Raw genomic sequence first — 20278 nt, 5'->3', positions numbered from 1 at the left:
GTACTTACAGACGAACGGTTCACAACTTTAGGCGAAATAACTACAAACGGTTATAGAACACGTCATCAATGTATACTGGACATATTACTTAGAAGGCTATAAACAATCATTGGACGTTCCCGATCGCATACCAGATACACAATATGTCGGAAACTTTAAAAAACTGATCCCAGATAGAATGTCATGGTCAAGCGGAATATTAGAGTAAATACCTGTAGGAATCTAGTAGCTCTAAATTGGTTGACAAGGCGGATCTGGGGATCTAACATGAAGACCTATAAACTGAAATATGCTACCATTTACCTAATTACAATACTAGCATCAGGGAGAAGTTCGAGCAATAACGGAATGCGTAAATTGGATTAGAATAAATATGGCGCCAATATTTAGCGACAGCCAGAATGTAATTAGGGCGATATTAGGGGATAAAGTTAAATCTAAGTTCGTATTGGATTGTAAGAAAGTTTTAAAATAATGATCTTCAAGAGTTAAGGTTTCCACTCAGGAGTAGTCGGCAACGAAAGGGAGAATGTATTAGCTTTAAAGGGAATGTAGCTCGAAGTAGTTAACCTGACGAACCCAAAATCTTTGGATGCAACGACGGCTGAATTCAAAATGTGGCTGAGAGAATCCCATAAGGCCTATTGGAATAATGAAACAGTGGGTAGAACCACATAGATGCTATAGGGTGACCCTAGTGAAGGCAGCACGAAAAAATCTCCTCAAAATGAGCAAGTCTAAGGTTACTATGATGGTACGTATTTTATACCAAATTGTTGGTATTTAGACATTGGAGAGAGGACAGTGAATCTCTAAAGCATTAGATTAGATCCAAATGATATTTTTCCGTATTTAACATTTCTAACAAACACTGGAAAATTCTTAGGAATATCATCCAGAAAACTCAGTTTCTGAACATTGTAAGATCATACATTCAGTGAACACTATGTTTTTTTTTTTACCAAGAAACATTTTTCTTCCATGAAAAGCAGCGCACAACAAGCTCTATTGTCGCCTACGTGTATTTCTTTGAATTTGATGTATACATCCTCCTATCAACCTAACCTATCCATTAGGTAAAACTATATACATAATTCTTCCCATATTTCTTCCCATTTACCGTTACAAACATATTGCATTAGGTATGTTTTCGTAGTTTAATAACAACCAAGGTCCAGATCAAAAATGCAAATTCCTAAGTTTATCTGAACCAAACAATGAGAACATACATTAGTCTATGGACTAGTCTATGGCTTATATTGTACTGACTAGTCTTCAGATTATTCTTTAGACTTGCTTACTGACTGGCCTATTGTCTAGTCCACTGGCCTGTCTCTTTCCACTCTATTAACAAATGTACTGACTATATAGTAGACTATTGACTAACCTATTGAGTAGCGAAGGGAATATGTACTATGGCTATTCTATGAAAAAGTTTATTGATAGTTCTATGAATTAATCTAATTTAAATTATTAATTAGACCGGATTACTGTAAAGACTAATGAATTAGCTTACGGACAAGTATTTTGGTTGGACCATAAACTAGTCCATAGAGTAGCCTAGCATATTATCAGGTTTATTGAATATTATACTTATACTATAGACTTTTCTTTTGACTATTCGATGGACTAGTCTAAGGCTGATGTCAGAGTGGGCGCTACAAGCGATGCGAAGCTTTGCGCTACAAACTTTTGCTTTCTAGCATCAAGCTTCGCTTTCATTCTGACATGACATATAGGAAAACACAAGGAAAGGTTTTTAGCGCAAAGCTTCGCATTGGTTGTAGCAGGCACTCTGACATCAGTCTAAGAACTAATCACGGACAAGTATTTCAGATATTCTATGGTCTTATCTATTGGCTTCTTAATGAACTTTTCTATTGACTTGTCTATTTACTAGTAATCTATTGACTAATCTGTGAAGTATTTCATTTAAGAACCAGTCTATATACTAGTCTATGGGTTGGTACACTGTTTAGTTTATTGGCTTGTCCATTGACAGGACTATTGACTTTTATATGATCTAGTCTATAAAATAAAACATAACTCATAAATCGTGTAATAATATAATGTTATTAAATATATATTAAAAATATATCGAAAAATTTACTAATTTTATACTTAAATAATTAAAGTAAAATTGCTATCAGAAGATTGTACCACCTTAAAGCTTTCAACATTTACCAACAATGTAAGGATTTCTTCCGTATTTTTCATTTTGGTAAAGTATTTTATATACAACTACATAAACACACAGATGTATATATGTGCATACATACAATAATAGCATAAGTTTTATTTTTCCGTTTGTTATATTCAACTTGTACTTTTATTTGTTTTTTTTTTTTTTTTTTTTTTTTGAGTTTTCTAATGCCAAAACAAATAAAATCAATGCACATGTGGAAATTGTCAATAATTTCAATTTGATTTCATTTTGATTTTTCCACACATTTAGTAATTTAAGTTTTTTTTCTCAGTTTTCAGTTTTTCCAGTTTCTATTGTTTTGCTCTATTCTTAGTTTAGTAGTATTTATTTGTGCTTTTCATCTTATTCCTTTCAATATCTTCTTGTTAAGGTATTTAGTATTGAAAAAGTAGTATATTTGTTTTGTATGCTCTCTATATAAATTTTATTTTTTCCTTATTTTATATATTCATTATCTAATAATGATTATCTAGATTCCTTTTATTTTTTTTTTTTTTTTTTTTGTTTTATTTCTTTTTCTATTTCATGTCTTTTTACGTAATCTGATTATTAAAGAGTTATGTATTTAAGGTTTGATTGCAGTATATACTCATATTAAAATTGATGTTAAGTACATAAGGTCAAGTGGTGTTTTGGTTGCCAATCATTGGGATTATTTTAGTATTTATTTATTTTTCTTTATTTATTATTTTCTGTATTATCAGAATCATAAATCTCTCTATTATTCAATTAAATTTTAAAGGTATTTTAATTTTAACTTTAAAGTAAATTTTGCAATAGGAAAATGTAATTTCACAAATAATTATTCAATACTATATGCCTTTGCATCAAATTTATTAGGTTAGGTTGATAGGAGGATGTTTAGTACATTAAATCCGAAGAAATACATCTAAGCCACTATCGGGCCTGTTGTGCGCTCCTTTTCATGAAAAAAATGTTCACTGAGTATATTATTTCCTGGATGTAATTCCTAAGAATTTTCCAATCAGTGTTAGTCAGAAATGTTATTTCTGGAAAAACATCACTTCCTAGATACTTGTATCTAACTTCGACGAATGCCTGACAGTGGCAAAGAAAGTGCTCCAGATTTTCACTGTCCTCTCCACAAGCTCTACATTTGTCTGAATCCGCGCGGCCAATTTTGTATAGATGTGCTCGTATCATACTAACTTTAGACTGTCCAATTTAAAGTTTTTTTCAGAATGGTTTAAGAACTTGTGACTATTAATAGGCCAATGCTGCCAGAACTAATAATACAGAAATCTTCCTTTAATATTTCCTATCTTATTTAAGTTATTATTTTGAATATTAAAAATTTTTCGTGAACACTCCAGGAACTTGTGATGCTATGATGATGATAGATAAAGTAGTGCATACTTTAAGGCATACATTAATACTGTAATACGATTAAAAAATAATAAAATTTAGTGATATTTAGTTATTGTCAGAGAATTTTTTTTAACATTCTAGAAGGTTTTTTTAATTTTCTTGTTTGGACTAATGTATAGGTAGGCACATATACAAATTTTAGTTATGTGTTTGTTAAAACGTAATTACATTTGAATCATATAATAATTCTTCTCATAAGCTTGTTTGCTTTAGTAATTAATTTATAAAAAATATAAACATAAATATTATTTAAATAAATAAGAAAATATCTATTATAAACAAACACATACACTTCAATAAAAATAAGAAATACCTATAAAAAACATTTCAAGCATTAATTTTAATCACATTTTAAATGTTCAAAGAAATGTTTATGTCCTTATTTAAAGCATTCATTTTTTTCTGAAAAAAAAAAAACACATTCCTAATACTAAGAGACTAGACTTTTCTTATGTAGGAAAAAAAAAACTAAGCAGAAAAAAATTTATGTAATTTATTAAAGTAAAAGCACATGAAATGTATGACAAATCAACCAAACATTTTTTATCTCTTCTTCTTTCTATATTCATGCATTTATATATATTTTATTCTTACAATTTTGTTTATACATATATATTTATATGTGCTTGTTGTAGTTGTCTTTATATTTTTTTGGTAAACTTATTGCTAAAAATGTTTTATTATTATTTTCCTTAACAAAGCAAACAATGAATTTGTCTTATACAGAGATGGGAAAAAAAACAAATCAAAATTATAGAAAAAAGCAACATAAGGTTCAGTTAGGTACAAGTTTGTCTATTATATTTAGTTCAAGACACAACATATATTTTTATTTAGATTTATTTTTGAAATATTAAGAAACATAATATAGAAATGGGTCCACAATAATTCGATATATAGTTTAAAATATTGATAACATATAACAGTTTCAACTATTTTGATAGATTAATATGTTGCTTGAAAGTACAAATTTCATTCGGTCTCAAGAAGCGTATGATGAATATTTAATATGTGAGGTATATTAAATATTACGTATACGCTGTGTATAACTAATTGTTTTAAACAAAATATGAATATAAGTATTTAAATGATTTCTAATAATAATTTGCACTATTTCAAGTGCACTATTTACATGTGTTCTTTATAGCAAGCCCTCTCTTTTATAGTAAAAGTCAAATAACAAACTAACAACACTTACCTACTTTCAATAGAGTGCTTAGAGAATAAATCTATGATAATATTTGAGCAAAAAATAAAATTGAAAACCTTAAGGACATTGACTGATGTTGTTACGAAATTTTTTTCTTTTTTATTATATACATATATATGTATATTTACTTTTCATATTATTATATATTCGTCTAACAAAGTACTATATAAAAAGACTTGTAAATTTATACATACTCTGTTCTACACAAATGGGGGAAAAAAATTTGTAACTGCTTTTGGCATTTGTTATCAGCCAGCTTAAATATCTTGGAAAAAAAATAAATAAATAAAAGAAATAAAAAAAAGAACTTCTTTAAGTAAAAGTTCACTGTTGGATAGGAAATTGGTATTCTTATTATTTACATAATATTGTCATACATACGTAAATATGTCAAAAGAATGAAGCATAGGTTCTTGGTATATATATTTATAAATGTGTAGGTACTATTTAATATATACTTATATAAAGTATTTATTTATAAGTCTAAGTAGCAAATGATTGGTAGGATTTTGTCGAAGTATTAGACTAGAAAAAAAATCAAACACCTGTCAAATCAATTCAATTATAACGTGAAAATTGTGATTTTTTTAGTATATTATTTTTAATTGTATAATAAGGCATCTAGGCAGGGTTGGCAAATCTAGTACAATTGTAGTTTTTTAATACAATGTGATGCTTAGAAATACTACTTTTTGTATATTTTGTATATATATTTTTTTTATTAAAACTTCTTGAAAATTGTGGTCTGTAGCTTGCGCACAAGGTTTACATGGACAACCAACCAGCCAGCCAGCCGGATAGACGGACATGTCTTCATCGACTCAGAAAATGATTCTGAGTCGATCGGTATACTTTAAGTGTAGGACCAGTATTTTTGTGCGTTACAAACATCAGCACAAACTCATAATGCCCTCCAAACTATAGTGGTGTAGGGTATAACAATGTGATTTGTTACAATTAGAGCATTATCCTTCATGCTGTTGCTAAAATTTTAAAATTTAATTTGCCAACCCTGTTTGTAGATTATATTAAAAAGTACTTCCGAATTACACATCAATCATACGCTCCCTTGGTAAGCTAAGTGAGTGAATGTTAACATTTTTTATAAATTTAATATTATTCTTATTATGTATAACAAGAAAATTGAAACTAAATATAAAACTTATATTTGTAGAAAATTTTCTACTTGTTTTTAGAAAAATGTTCTCTAATTTATTATTTACAGAAAATTATAGCAAATATTTTTATCTTTTTTATTTATAAAAAAATATTCACTAAATTTTCTTTTTATAGAAAAATGTTCTATTATTTTAGTAAATGTTCAATTTATTGAAAATTTTCTATATTTCTAGAAAATGTTTGTTTAATGTTTATTTGTAGAAATGTTTGATATCTGAGTTCTCTATAAATATAATGAAGATTTTTTGTGAGTTTTGAATAAATTTCTATTTCAAAAAATTTTACATTAATTTTCTATTTCTAGAAAATTTTTAATAAATTATGTTTTTTAATTAAAAAACTAATAATCTGCACAATTCTTCCAATGGAAATTTTTAAAAGATTAGTATGTCATATTTACACTGAGTTTACCTGATCTAGAATTTGCCGAAAACCACAATGACTCATGCGTTAATAAGTTCACTTTACTGAAACTATCGAACTATACAACGAGTTTTTGCTTTGAAATAATTATTAAAATTTTACTCCTGAATTTTAAGTTAATTTTAGTTAAAAGAATCCTAAATATCAAATTGTGTGTTTAGTAATGTACTCATATACTCATCGCCCATTTCCTAAAAAACTGTCATAACTCAAAAAAGTCAGTTTAGAGAAAAACGTTTACCAAATATGTGTTCGTGTAACTAATGTGATCACACCGAAAATAATATATATTTTTTTCTCAAGCATATTTCGTAGAATTCCGTACATCAAATGGATTTTATAGTTATGTCAGTTTTGTAGTAACTAAGCGATATGCATTTATATACTAGCGTATGTATCTGTATTCGCCTATTTATATGTTTATTATATAGTAATTAGCATTATCTCTCTAGTGTGTATGTGTTAATTCTTTACAGATACTCAAAGGTATTCAATCATTCGTCATGATTTGATATTAAAATTTATTTACTAAATAAATAGTTCTCCTAATTAACTAAAAACAACTTTTCAATTATTTTTCTAATATCAAAGCAGGCTTGCAAAGTAACGATTATATAAGGCAATTAATTGTAATTACCCAAGTAATTGTAATTGAAAATGTAAATTATATGTAATGTGTAATTGAACAATAACCAATTACAATTATTTGTAACTGTAATAAAAGTGTTGCCAGTTACAATTACATACTTGTAACTCTAATTGTAATTTAGGAATTACCAATTACTTTTATATTCAATTCAATTGTCAAAACTTCAATAACAAATATATATAAAATTTGGATATTGCCCAATTACACATTACAAGTAGTTATAATTGTTAAAACTTCAATTACAAGTAATTGGTAAGATTTCAATAACAATTATTGCAAATGTAATTCTATTTAAATATATAATATTTAGGCCCTAAGCCAGTGTAAAAGTTATTGTATCGATTGTAGAAAGCAATTCATTGTTGTCGTCCAAGCAATTGTAATTGAAAATGTAAATTACAATTACATGTAATGTGTAATTGTGAAATAACCAATTAAAATTATTTGTAACTGTAATAAAAGTGTTGGCAGTTACAATTACATACTTGTGACTGTAATTGAAATTTTGACAATTACAAATGCTTTTAATTGTAGTTTAGGAATTACCAATTACTTTTATATTTAATTACAAGTAATTTCAATTGTCAGAACTTCAATAACAAATATATGTAATTGTAATTGGATATTGATCAATTACTCATTACAATTAGTTATAATTGTTAAAACTTAAATTACATGTAATTGTAATTGGTAAGATTTCAATTACAATTACTGCAAATGTAATTCTATTTAAAAATTTAATCTTTAGCCCCCAAGCCAGTGTAAAAGTTATTGCGAAGTATCATGTGATATATTTCATTATTGCAAATTTTTCTCTAGTATTATCAGTTCTGAAATTTAACAGATTGAAAGGGTTTTAAAAATTCTATAGACTTCGACAATATCATATTATATTTCTATAAGAAATCATATCACAAACACTTTTGATAATTAAATTAAGATTATTTGGTTTCTATCATGATTAAATTTTAATTAGTTTATATAAAAACTAACTATATAACTTTAACTATACTACATGTTTCTAATGGAGACTGAAAAGAACCTGATTTTAACGGATCTTTATCAAACATATCTGTGCGATATACGAATCATTTTAGACTTAGCTAGAGTATATAATAGAAATCTATTTACAAACTCTTAATACAGTTTTCACATGAAAATATAAATTACATTAAACAATTTCTCTAAAGGAATAATTTCACTCTTTAACACACCGATAAAAAAACAACTGAAAACAAGACAAAAACCAGAGGTGGGGGTATTGAATTGTTTTGTTTTTGTTCTAGTCACTTGCATCGAAAAACATACAAGCAAAGAAAACAAGAAAAAAGAAGAACCTGAAATTTTTTGAAAATTCCACACAACAAACAAAAAAGCAAAAACACTTACCTTGTTTGGGTGAAGCACTCAATGCCTGTTGTGGTGATTGTTGTTGAGAATGTATTTGATATTGTTGTTGCTGTTGAGCTGCAGCAGCAGCCACAGCTACAGCCTGCTGTTGGGCAATACAAGCAGCAGCAGCAGCGGCAGCAGCCGCCTGTTGTTGTTGATGCTGTTGTTGGGCCTGTTGCTGTTGTTGTTGAACAGCCTGTTGTTGGGCAGCAGCGACTTGTTGTTGTTGCTGCTGTTGTTGGGCTTGTTGCTGTTGTTGACTACTAGCCGACATTTGTTGTTGCTGCTGCTGTTGTTGTTGCTGCTGTTGCTGCTTGGTATTGTTGGCCTGCTGATGCGTTTGCTGTTGCTGCTGCTGTGTTATATGAGTCTGATGTATGGCCAGCAATTTAGTTTCGTATGGTTTAGCATGTGGGGCACCAACTGATAGTGGTTGACTGCTAAGCGTCATTTGTGCTGTGGCTGGCATCATGAGTGTGGGCATTGCCAACATTTTTGCTTTGCTTTTGCTAAACAACACTGGGTTCTCTGTTATCTCGGAATTTGTGTTTTTCAACTTTCTTGTTTTTCGTTTTTTTTTTTTGCTTGTTGTTTTTATATTCGTTTACTGTACACCTACACAAGGATGTTGTGTCGCGTTAGCTGGTGTATGTGTAGGAGTTAGTTCGTTTTTACTGTTATTTGGTTAAACCGTTTGTTTATTTACTTTTTTCTCGCTCTAAATTTTTATTTAGAGATGTGTATTCTACAATTTTGTTGTTGTTTTAGTTTGTAATACTTTTGATGTTTTGCGGTCAAGTTACAGTTAGACACATATACAATGTAATACTTTTCATACACACATGTACTTACAACAACAATGTTAATTCTATAATGTTCACGTATGTTAATGTGCAAGTGTGTGAGTTTGTACATATATTTGCTATAGACGGGATTAACGAGTGCTTTCCTGTGTTGTTATTATTTTATTTGCAACACACAACAGTCATTGAAGTAATAATGTTTAGTAGCAGTGGTAGTTAGTAGCTGTAGAATTAGTAGTTGTCTGGTAGCCGTAGTAGTGGTATAGGCGCCGTTATTCGTAATTCTAGCTGTAGTATGCTTTTAACATGTAAATGTATGCAGACGTGTACTAATCTGTTTTTATATGTATGTATATATATTTTTTTTTGTAGGTATAAATGTACGTACGTTTGTAGCTGATGTTGATGTGGATGTTGTGGTTTTACAAAGTGGTAAAATGTTCGCGTTGATGGCAATAACAAATTATTTGTATACGAAAATGAAACAAAGAATTTTACGTTTAATTTTTTTCGGGGTAGTAATTCCTGTTGTTTAAAACAATTTGATGTTTTTTGGAAAAATTAAAGTTTTAAATGATTTTCCTTTTTTTTTTTTTTTGTGTTGTTCGAGGGATAATTTGCACTATTGCTTAGGCAGTTAATTAAATATTTGTTTGTTTTTAAAATATTTGGTTTTACAAAAAGTTTTTTTTTTGTATATGGTTCACGTACTTTTTTTTAGTTGTTGTTATGTTAGTTTTGTTTTCAATGTGGTTTTTATGTGTTTTATAATTGTTTCATTTATTTATGGAAATATTGCTTATTATTTCAATAATTCCAAAACTTTTACGCATTTGTTTAAAATTTTTTTTATTTTTTTGGTAGACTGAAACCGCACTTGTGTTTTGTGTTAAATGTTTAATTAACATAAATGTGTAACTTTGCTAAAAAAAATTGTGTTTTAGTTTAAGGGAGAGGAGCAAAATTTTATTTAAATTTTTTTTGTTTTTATATTTTTAACAAAATTTTATTTAGCTTGACCTTCACTTATCACAGACCAATGAAATAGTTGAGAGTTAATAATTTTGTTATTTATTTTCAAATTTTTTATGAAAGAATTTGCGCACTAAAAAAATTTCTAAACGAGATGAAATTATTTAATAGATAAAAATCAACTAATGTTAATTTTATAAAGTGAAATTTTTAAGCACATTTTAAAATAATTTAAGGAATAATAATTAAATTTTAGTTGTAATATGTTATTAAAAACTATAATAAAGCGGATTTTTGTTTTTGGAAAATTTTTACTTTATAAGAGATTTATAAATCCAATTTTGTATAATAATTTTGTTTTATAAACCTTTTATAAAATAAAATTTTGATTACTAAACTTGTTAGTGATAATCAATTAAATTTTTAAACTTTTTTTAATTTTATAAAATTTCCAATCTGATTTAACTTTAGAACAATATTTCAAGGAAATAATAATATAAATAATAAAAGTTTATTACATTATTTTATTTAAAATTGCTGTTAGTTTCTAGTGTTATTGAATTTCATATGCAATTTGCATTTATGAAATAGTTATTAAAATATAAAAATTAAAAAAAAAAAAAAAAAACAATATGCATTAGAGTTGGTTCTAAAAAGTTATTGTAGAACGAAATATTAAAAAAAAATGAATAATTAGAGAAATAAACTGTTAAACATGCTGGGTATAATTATTAACAAGATCAAGGTGAAATTTGAATAGTTTTAGTCAAGAAAATATACACGCCTGGTACCAAATTGACACCAACATTTTTTAATAACATTCCTTGTCAAGTATGTTCATACGTACGACAACACTATGTAATGTTAACAACGCAACGTTGTCAACATTGCAACAATTCGTTGTCAAAATCTAAATTTTATACACATCCGTTGTCTAAAAGTTAACAAACGTGGTAAGCTCACTATTGATAACGGATGTTGATTTATAAGATTCTATGAATATATTTTTTTAAAGAATTTTCTTCGTAAGAATAATAGCATTTAAAAAACTCTAACATTTTTAAAGAAAAAATTCTAACATTTTTAAAGTTTTTGCAGTAAGACTTCAAATATTTCAAGTGAAAAGTATTCAAAAGATCTTTCATTTGTTAGATCTAGAAAAAGAATTATTTGATCGAATTATTTCTTTTTTATTTGATGAAGGATATATAAGATTCGGCATAGCCGAATTTAGTGCTGTTATTTTTCGACATATAAATTTACGAATTAAGATTATTTAAAGCTAAATTTTCAATTTATTTTCTGCTTTTCTAGAAATTTTTTCAAAAAATTAAGTTAAATCAATTCTTGTGAAAAAACACACAAATTTTCAAATTCATTTGAATAACTATCACATTCATATTTTCGCCAGAATTTATATAAATTCGTGGAATCAACAGTTTAGTTTTTTTCAAAATGAAAAGTTTTAAACAATTAAGAATTTTAGTATTAATTTAAAGTATAAAATACTGAATATACATTAGAGTGTCCCGAGGAACAGCCTTTTTAAGAATTTCATGTAGAAATACCACTCAATCGTTGCGCATTAATTGGAATGTTCCTCAGTTCCCTACCAGCGATTGAAAATCCTGACCTAAGTATAATTTTTGAAAAAAAATATTTTAGATTTTTTTGAAATGGGTCTCAAAAATTTCTTAATTTTTAGCTGGTAAAAGAAAAAATCATTTTAAAATTTTTGTGGAACATTTTTGGTCAACAAAATGATTTTTAGTGGTTTGTAGAGGCATATTGTTTTCGCATTTTATCGAAATGGATGTCAAAATTGTCGTAATTTTTTTAAAAATTGTTTGGTATTTGGTACTTTTTCGATTTTTTAAATTTATATGTCTCTTATAATACAATAAAAGTCGTTTTGCGGACCAGAAATACTCTAACTAAAATTTTAATTATTTTTCCAGTTATAAACTCAAAATTACAGAATTTTTGATACCCAATCAAGACATCAAGATTTTCAATCCCAGGTAGGTAACTGAGAACCTTTAAAAAAATGTTTTTATTATTATTTTTCTTGTATTTGTACATTGAAACTCATCATTTTATATTATAGGTATTCCTCCTAAAAAGTGATCCACGGGACACCCTAATATACTACATATCTCCCAAATGAATTTGAGTAAATAACAAGCATTTAAAAATTTCCAATTTTATTAAATTTTTTGAACCTTGTATTGATTACATTTATTATTAAATCAATTATTCATGAAATTAATTTAACAAATTTCTGTTAATTCGCTTAAATAAGAATAAGCGATTGAATAGTGTAATTGAAAAAATATTTTGAATTATTATTTCTCAGAAAAATTTTTAGAATTCGTTTATAATTACTAAATCTAAATAGAAAATACATATATGAAATTTTCATCAAGTAAAAGCTTATTTCATTGCTTATGTAAGTTATGAAATATGAATTTTGAAATATGAATTTGTATGTGATTAATTCTAAGAAACTTTTATGTAGTTTTTAAGGCATTAATTGTACATATGTATTCCCAAAATAATTTTTCGGAAAATTATCAAATAACCTTTTTAAAAATTATGTTTTCTTGTTAAACATTTTTAGTATAAGTTTGGTTTCCACAAAGAACACTCAATTCTCTATAATAATTTCAACAAAAAATTATATAAATATTTGATAATTAAATATTTTCAAATAATTACATAATTCATAGAAAATTTTTTTGTAGTCTAAACTATAATACACCCTGTAACAATTTTGAAAAAAAAGCTTTCACACATAGAAAAGTTGATATGCATGAGTAAGTCCATTTATAGCAATTCTGCATACTCCGTTTTTTACAATCAGCTCTTATGTTCTTATAAAAGGACTCCAAAGTTAAAAGGATTGACAATTTCAAACAAATGTTTTAAATAGTTGTATGTGTTGTATTATGCTAATATTGATATCAAATGAAAGCTGGGAATCTGTACATTCTATTTGTATTACTTACTTGACTCACTTAGACAAAAAATCTAAAAAAGGTCTCATTTTTGAAACAAAAATTTTTAAATACTTTTTTTTTGGCTAAATTTTCTTTAATTTTTAATCCTGATGAATTGAAATAAATAATATTACTTTGCAGCGGAGATTGTCAGCTTCATTTGATATTAATACCAAATTTTTTATATAAATTTGGAATTCCATCTTTTGAAATCGTATGTCTTTTAAATTTTAAGAACATTTTACTCAGTTTTTCATAATCAGCTCTTATGATTATGAAAAACTGAGTACACAGAGTTAATACAAATGGTCAATAGTTTGCTGTACACATAGATTTTTTTACGTGTGAAAATGACTGTTGCACGGTGATGTAAATAGAAATTTTGTAAAATAACCCAAAGGCAGGAAATGTTAATTTGTTTTCAATGTTAAAATGGTATACATATGAAGTTATAGAAGTAAAAGCAGTTATCTCCTCGTTTTTAACATAAACAAACACTAGCAATATTAATGAAGATATACAAGTTTGAGCCAAACTTATATAGAGCTAGCTGACAAATTCAAACTCAAATTTGGAGATTGGTTTATTTGCGTTAACATAATTTTAAACAAAAGATATAAAAAACTGGTTATTTTAATTCTAAATTTTATAAAACATCACGAAAAACATTAAAAAGATTTATGAAAAAAATCTATTTGTTTTTCTTTAAATTTGGATATTTATTTCATTTGATTTTTGAAATCAATAAAATTTTTAAAATATAATAACAGAGTTTGAAGCAATTTTTGGATAAGATAGAGAGTTTTGCATTCAGAATTTTTTATTTTTTTAAGATAGAGAAATTTAAAAATTGCTATAAAATTACGAAAAAAAATATTATTTTCTTTTGAAATTTATGTCACGAATGCGGGATAGTGTGCTGGATATTTTGGCATCAAAATCTTATTTTCATGAAAATGACAGTTAGAGACTATTGAATATAGTCCCTCGAATATTTTTTTAAAACTAAAATTTTGACAAATTGATAAAAGCATATATAACACCGTTCGACAAAAAGAGAAAAATTCGTTAGACATGAACTGCGTTTTTTGTTTTTCATTTCGTGATTCTGTGTCCTTTTTAAAGGACTTCAAAATTTTTGAAAAGTAAATTTTTCAAAAAATATTTTAAAATACTTCTACTGATCAAATGATGCCAAATTTGATGTCAAGCGAACAAGAAGAGTTGGGAAATATTTTGTACTATTTTTATTTTATACTGTCAGTATAAAAAGATGTCAAAAATATTTATTAGCCTCTTTTGATCCTGTCAGAATAAAATAAAAATAACAAAAAATATTTTGCAACTGTTCTTGTTTGCTTGACATCAAATTTGGCATTTTTGGATCAATAGATATTTTTAGAACTTCGAAGTCCTTTAAAAAGGACACAGGATCATGAAATGAAAAACTAAATATGCAGTTTTATATATTTATAATTTTAGATATATATCATCCAGTTTGTGTCTAATTTTGAGTGTCGGACGGTGTAACAATCCGCAGTAGTGAAGTTCTGATATTAATTCTCAAAAAAAAATTTACATTATACTGGCTTTTTATAAATATTCAACAAATGTTTCTAGACAACAATAATAGGTTTTTTCTTAGCAAACATGGCTACTAAAGCTTTTGTTTCTAATACCCTAGAAGTCAACAAAATTCTTGATAAGTTGAGCTTAAATGGTAAAAACTATTATTTTATAAAAAATATAAAATTCCTAAAATTGCCACAACTTCAAATTTCTATCAAATTATAATTCCAATAAAAAATAGCTTTAAGCTAAATTATTTAAAAAATACTTTTTGTATATACATAATGATAAATCATCTCTAAAATATATTTTTATATTTACAGGCTTATTCATAACCACTTATTAAAGGTTTATAGAACAAATTTTGTATGAAAATTTGATTTATAAAGCTTTGATAAAAATTTATGAATAAGACCCTTAAAATTTAATATTTTAATTAAATTTATTTTCTCATTTTTCTCAAATTTAGTTAAAGGCTAAATTGTTCATTTTTGTTGTATTATTATTTAAACAAAAAAATTTAAACTTTATTTTCATTGTACACCTGATATCTAAGTAACGCAACGAGTTGATTATATTACTTTTGTAAAAATGTGAAAAAAAAAATAAATTAAATTTTGAAATATGAGAACTTTAACATATAAAGAAATGTATAAAGGTGAGAAATATATAAATGTATATAACATCATTTTTCTGCTGGTAAATAAGGCTGCTTGCTAAATCTTTACGATGCTACCAAGGAGCTAAACAGAAAATGTGTTTAGAAAAAATAATTATATTACAAGGATAAAGAAACGCAACTTTTATTGCTTTTTTTTGGGGGGGTAGATAGGGGGAAGGCAGCTGAATAGAAAGGTAAAGGTTTACATGTATGAGAGGAAGGAAACCAAATGTGATATATTTTCTTCTAAAAGCTCGTAAGCATTTTACACATCATTTGTAAATTTAAAAATGATAAAAATAATAAAAAACACAATTTGTTATTTTATTATTTTCTAAATAAAAAAGAAGGTTGTCTGCAGCCATGAAATTTATATATATATATATATATTGAAACATGTGTTTAATATTAAAATTATATAGATATGAGTATATTTTTTGTTGTTGCTGTTGTTGTAATGGCGAAATATTGTGTATTTTTATGATATTTTCTGCCATTTTATTTTAAACGGAAATCATTGATGTGTAAGTTTCCGGTTTTTATGCAATGAGCAAAAAAACATATCAGTCAGTCGTAAGCGTATAATGATGTATATAAGGAGTCATATACATATACATATATGGAAAATTTATGTTTTTTTATATGTGTATGTACATATATGTATGTATATGTCTATAAAAAATATGAAAAATCTATAAACATATGTATATTTACAATAGAGCAAATAGACAAAGAAAAGGAAGTTGTGGTAATAATAACAAAGAAAAAAACCATTGAAAGTAAGAACAAAGAACGAAATCGTATTATGGTAACCGAAGAAAAATAACATTGCAACAACTCCCATGCTGTTTTAAACGTTTAATGACTTTGTTTCCACTTTATACTACACACATACATATATACATATGTATGTTTGCATGTATAAGCCGATGTATATATAGTACATACCAATGTTTATATAAAATGTCTGAATATAAAAACTCTATGTATGAAAATACCTAAATATTTATATGCATGTTTTTATATACAACAGAAACATAAAATATCAGTTATATATGTAAAATCATATAACATAAATATATGTACATAAGATACGCATATGTAAGAATATTGCTACCAGTATATAAACAGACATAAATATATACCAATTGTTTGTTATTGCATATATTTCTATATATTCTATACATATATAAACATATATAAAGATATTCGCCTATATATGTAAATAAAATTTGCTCGTAAATTTGCAATACAAAAATCGATTTGCCATTAAGGAAATGTTTAAAAATCATTGCTTGTTCTTCTTCAAGATATTTATAATGCATTTTATGCTACAAAAATAAAAAATTAAATTTTTTTTCTTTAACTTAACAAATCTCAGCCTAAAATTTGTACTTAAAAAAAGTTGTTTAAAATCTTACTTGTTAATGCCAGACAGTATAGATTTTATCTTAAACTTAAAAATTTCACTTTTTTAAAAACAAAAAACCATAAACTGCACTCACTACCTTTTAATTATTTTTTTGATTTTTTAAACTTTAATTAATTTTTTATATTCTTTATTTTTAAGAATTCTTTATTTATTTGATTACTTTTTTTTAATTCACACTTTTTCCTTTGCCAGTACGTTTTGATTATAATTTAAATATAATTTTATTTTAATAATAAATTATTTATTTAATTGTAATAAAAAAAAATATTTTGTTTTTTTTTTTAATAAAATTTTGAACTTTATTTGTATACGGCTTGTGGTAGTAAGTTGTAGTAGTGTTAGACTAAAGATGCTTTCTTTTCTTTCTTACAAAAAAAAACAACAAAACTTTAGTGTGAATCTTATTTTCTTAGATTATTTTCATTCAAAGAATATTTTCTTTTATTTTGATTTTATTTTTTTTAGAATTTTTTGATTTTACATATATAATTTCTGTTTTAAAACTTTTTTTCTTCTTTTTTGTTAGACTGAACAAAATAATAACAACTTAATAACAATGTAACGAATATCCTTTCATTACGAGGACACAATTCAAACTGAATGCGAAGTTTATTCGTCGTCTTCACAAATAGTCATACACATCGTTTGATTTTTCAATATTATCCTTCTGTCACTGGTTATTGTTAAATTGTGCTGCTCATTTCTACACAAACAAAAACTTAAACTCGTACATACACACTCTTACACACTTTAGTTTAAATAAGCAGCACAAAAGTACCGTTAACGTTATAACGGCCTTTAAGCTCTCCTCACTAATTTCTTTTCTCTCTCTCTCACTTCTCTCTAAAATTCATCACTTACTCATTCGTATATTTTTATATTTTAGTTAAATTCAATATTGACTAAAATTTTACGTTCGTGCTTTTTCTTTCCTTTTATTTGTACTCGCTTTATGAAACGCACCCTTTCGTTTTTCTCTCTAATGTTGTGTTTTATAAACAAAAATATTTTGTAGTTTCCTTTTTAATACTCACGCCTGCTCATTGATTGCATTGTTTGTTGTTCTCTAGTTTCCTTTTCTAGCGGCATTTTATATTCACCACCTTTGTTATTGTTTTCTTATTCTTGTCGAATTTTCTATTTCGTAATTTGCATTTCGAATTATCCAGGACATAAACAGTTTGTCGTGGTGTAAAACGTGTTAAATTTTTGGCGGTTCAAGTCTTAAATAATATGGGGTTATTTTTTCGATATTGTTATTTATAGCAAAGGATATGGTGTTTATAACATTTACTTAGTGGTAAAAATTGTTAATATAACACTTAAATACAAATATGAATGTTAACAATCTAATCAAATAAACTGGTATATACGAAAGTCTAGTAAAGCTAAAAAGATACTCGTCTAAGACGATTTGTTTCCAAAAAAAATCTTTATGCATTATGGTTAAGTTTACGGATAGATTCTACTTATCATACAAATGAAATACAGAAACGTAAAGTTGATTTTATTTTAAATCTTAATACTCCATAAACACTAAGGCACAGAAAATTTGTTCTCCTAAAGTACGTAAAGAAATACACAGATCTTTAACACAAGCCGTCAACATTTGATAAAAGTCGAAACCCTGAGACTATGTTATACTTTTCTAAAGGATTGAGCTGATTTGAATCCAAATCTGATTTAAGATATCATGTGCTGAAGTTTGAAAAACACATTTTCGAGCCATTATGGCAGCGATAAGACATCGATATATTGAATCTCAGATGTGATGAAGGAATTCGGATTCAGCGCAATCGTGCCAGCCATACCGTTAAAAATTAAAGCGTATAATTAAGCAATCATAAAAAGAACCTCATGCAGAAGCTTCAGCGGATCTGTGGACAACATAAATGACTCTGTTAGACTTAGCTAAATTCTTGCTAAAGGCCAATCTAATCCAATCTGTATTAAAAGGAAGAACGACAGAATGTCTTGATATCCTACTAAATACTCATTTATCTGGGTGCAAAGATGCTGTAGAGGAAATCGTTATTAGAACCTGAGAGTATTTTGGCATAGATGTATGTATTCAAGTTCTGCCTCTCTCTCTCTCAACCATGTTACGGTCAATTGGAGAAAGATTAAGGTTGATTTTATTCCCAAGCTGGCAAAAGTAATCATGAGAATGAGAAAGACTTACGACTTACTGCTGTAGACGAAATCGTTATCGGAACCTGATGGTATTTTGGCATAAATGTATGTATTCAAGTTCTGCCTCTCTCTCTCTCTCTCTCAACCATATTACGGTCAATTGGAGAAAGATTAAGGTTGATTTTATTCCCAAGCTGGCAAAAGTCAACGACTCACATATTAGGCAACGACTAGATGGTTCATCGAGGCTGTCAACAAGTCAATATGGTTAACTTAAAGGTAGATCTACAGAGACAGATCTACATGAGGTGGTCCGAGTTATAGAAAGATCCCTCGAATTCCCTTCTTAGATATAGAATGAGCCTTCAACGTAACGTAAATACAACGTAAAAATTCAACAGGCTCAACATATACTTATGTTGTCTTGGTAACAGCCTCAAGTCCAAGAAAGTAGAACGAGGCAAAGCACAAGGCGGCGTAAATTATCCATTACTTTGTTATCTCGATTTTTATAAACCTTAAAAATAGAGGATTAAGTCGTTGCTTACGCATACGATGTTGTAATACTCGTACTAGGAATGGTCCCAGATGCGATTAATGATATTATGTCTATAAGAGAATCTGGCACCCGAATCTTTACAGATGATTCTAAGATGAACAGCAGTGTTAATTCTGAAGTCCTCTATAAATAAGCTGGGATAAGTATCTCTCACCGTCTTCTCAACAACTTTAGTGTTCAAAGGATTTTTTGTCGAACTCTTATACTACCACTTCTCTATTAGTCTGACAATACAAGAAAGATCTGTCAAAGCTGGGTCGCTTGTCTGACATTACTCATGTTTGGGTCCTAGGGACCATTATAGAAATAAATCGTCAGATGAGATAGGAAATAAATAGATCTGCTCTTGATACCTCCAACGCCGTTCCAATATCAAGGTTTTATCAAAAGCAGTATCCTCAGATTCTTTCTAAAAAAGGGACCAATTTATTGTGGCCTTCTTTCAATGATATACGCATAAAACAAGGTGTTTTATAACCCGAAAAAGGCGAGATATATCAGTAATAACAGGACAGTGGGTCGGCAGACCTATAAGTCGGTTTGAACAACCCTGCAGTTACAAATGTCGCAGTTGCAAAATTAAAATTTTTTTATGAAAATTAAAAACTTTTATGAAAACACTAAATTTGTATAAAAATTAAGAATTCCTATGAACTTATTTAATTCCTTATTTGTAAGCGATTGTGGTAAGTACTCGCAGTC

At 27.2% G+C, this 20278-nt stretch overlaps 1 protein-coding gene across 4 annotated transcripts; it reads right to left on the bottom strand.

Annotated features, from left to right (window-relative positions):
• Nucleotides 1-8298: 8298 nt before the first annotated feature.
• On the bottom strand, nucleotides 8299-17523 carry LOC119613369 (alpha-protein kinase 1-like). Of its 4 annotated transcripts, none has more exons than XM_037969391.1 (2): nucleotides 16874-17523; nucleotides 8299-10174 (listed from the first exon to the last, which is right to left on the bottom strand). In XM_037969391.1, the coding sequence occupies exon 2, from the start codon at nucleotides 8939-8941 to the stop codon at nucleotides 8339-8341; it is 603 nt and encodes a 200-aa protein (XP_037825319.1). In that variant the 5' UTR covers nucleotides 8942-10174; nucleotides 16874-17523; the 3' UTR covers nucleotides 8299-8338. The 4 variants fall into 4 exon arrangements, with proteins under 4 accessions (XP_037825319.1, XP_037825316.1, XP_037825320.1 ...); XM_037969388.1 differs by having other exon boundaries at nucleotides 8299-10368; nucleotides 16961-17523; XM_037969392.1 differs by having other exon boundaries at nucleotides 16961-17523.
• Between the last annotated feature and the right edge of the window lie 2755 nt (nucleotides 17524-20278).

This window comes from Lucilia sericata, unplaced genomic scaffold, assembly GCF_015586225.1.
Source record: "Lucilia sericata isolate MDLA Ls3-8-SP2 unplaced genomic scaffold, ASM1558622v1 Contig002092F_arrow, whole genome shotgun sequence".
In the NCBI taxonomy this organism is placed as follows: Eukaryota; Metazoa; Arthropoda; class Insecta; order Diptera; family Calliphoridae; genus Lucilia; species Lucilia sericata.
This window is presented reverse-complemented; position numbering and strand designations above follow the sequence as displayed.